Below are 539 nucleotides of genomic sequence, written 5' to 3'. Positions count from 1 at the left end.
TACTATAATTTGGTCTGGTTCTTTACAATATTTGTCACAAATCATGATTGTCAGTATGCAAGTCTTAATCTTTCAATATCTGCTCTAGATATATACTTATGAAAAGTAATGCCAATTTAAAATATATAGCTTAAATGAAAAATTAAAATATGTTCTCTAAAACTCTACAAAAAGTAAAGCCTCTTTAAAATATACAACTCACATGAAAAAGTAAAACACACCCCTTAAAACTCAATTTATTAACAAGAGAGATATGATACAATATAAATTGGTCTCTACACATTTCATCATTCATCTGAAGTATTGTTACCCAAAGCTTCAATATCAACTGGGCCTTGAACAGGCCCATGAGCAGGATCTTGAGCAGGTTCTTTCTTGTGCAATTTGTCCAGTCTGGGTTCCATAAATGCTTCAATCCGATGCAGAAGCACCTTAGCCATCTCCCAGGGATCATGCTGGAACAAGTAAAGAAAGGTTAAACTAATTGCTTCAAGAATAGTCACCCCACACTGCATCTTTTATGGAGAAGGGAAAAATTA

General features: G+C 33.6%; 1 protein-coding gene across 2 annotated transcripts in view; it reads right to left on the bottom strand.

The window, feature by feature from the left end:
* Positions 1-224: 224 nt before the first annotated feature.
* LOC119590812 (KICSTOR complex protein kaptin-like) overlaps positions 225-539 on the bottom strand; it is a 12844-nt gene continuing 12529 nt past the window's right edge. For both annotated transcript variants that reach the window (XM_037939548.1, XM_037939549.1), the window contains one exon: positions 225-455. In XM_037939548.1, coding sequence (XP_037795476.1) covers positions 288-455 — 168 coding nt within the window. In that variant the 3' untranslated portion in view covers positions 225-287. The remainder of the gene's footprint in view (positions 456-539) is intronic.

Source organism: Penaeus monodon, chromosome 27, assembly GCF_015228065.2.
Source record: "Penaeus monodon isolate SGIC_2016 chromosome 27, NSTDA_Pmon_1, whole genome shotgun sequence".
NCBI classification, from domain to species: domain Eukaryota; kingdom Metazoa; phylum Arthropoda; class Malacostraca; order Decapoda; family Penaeidae; genus Penaeus; species Penaeus monodon.
This window is presented reverse-complemented; position numbering and strand designations above follow the sequence as displayed.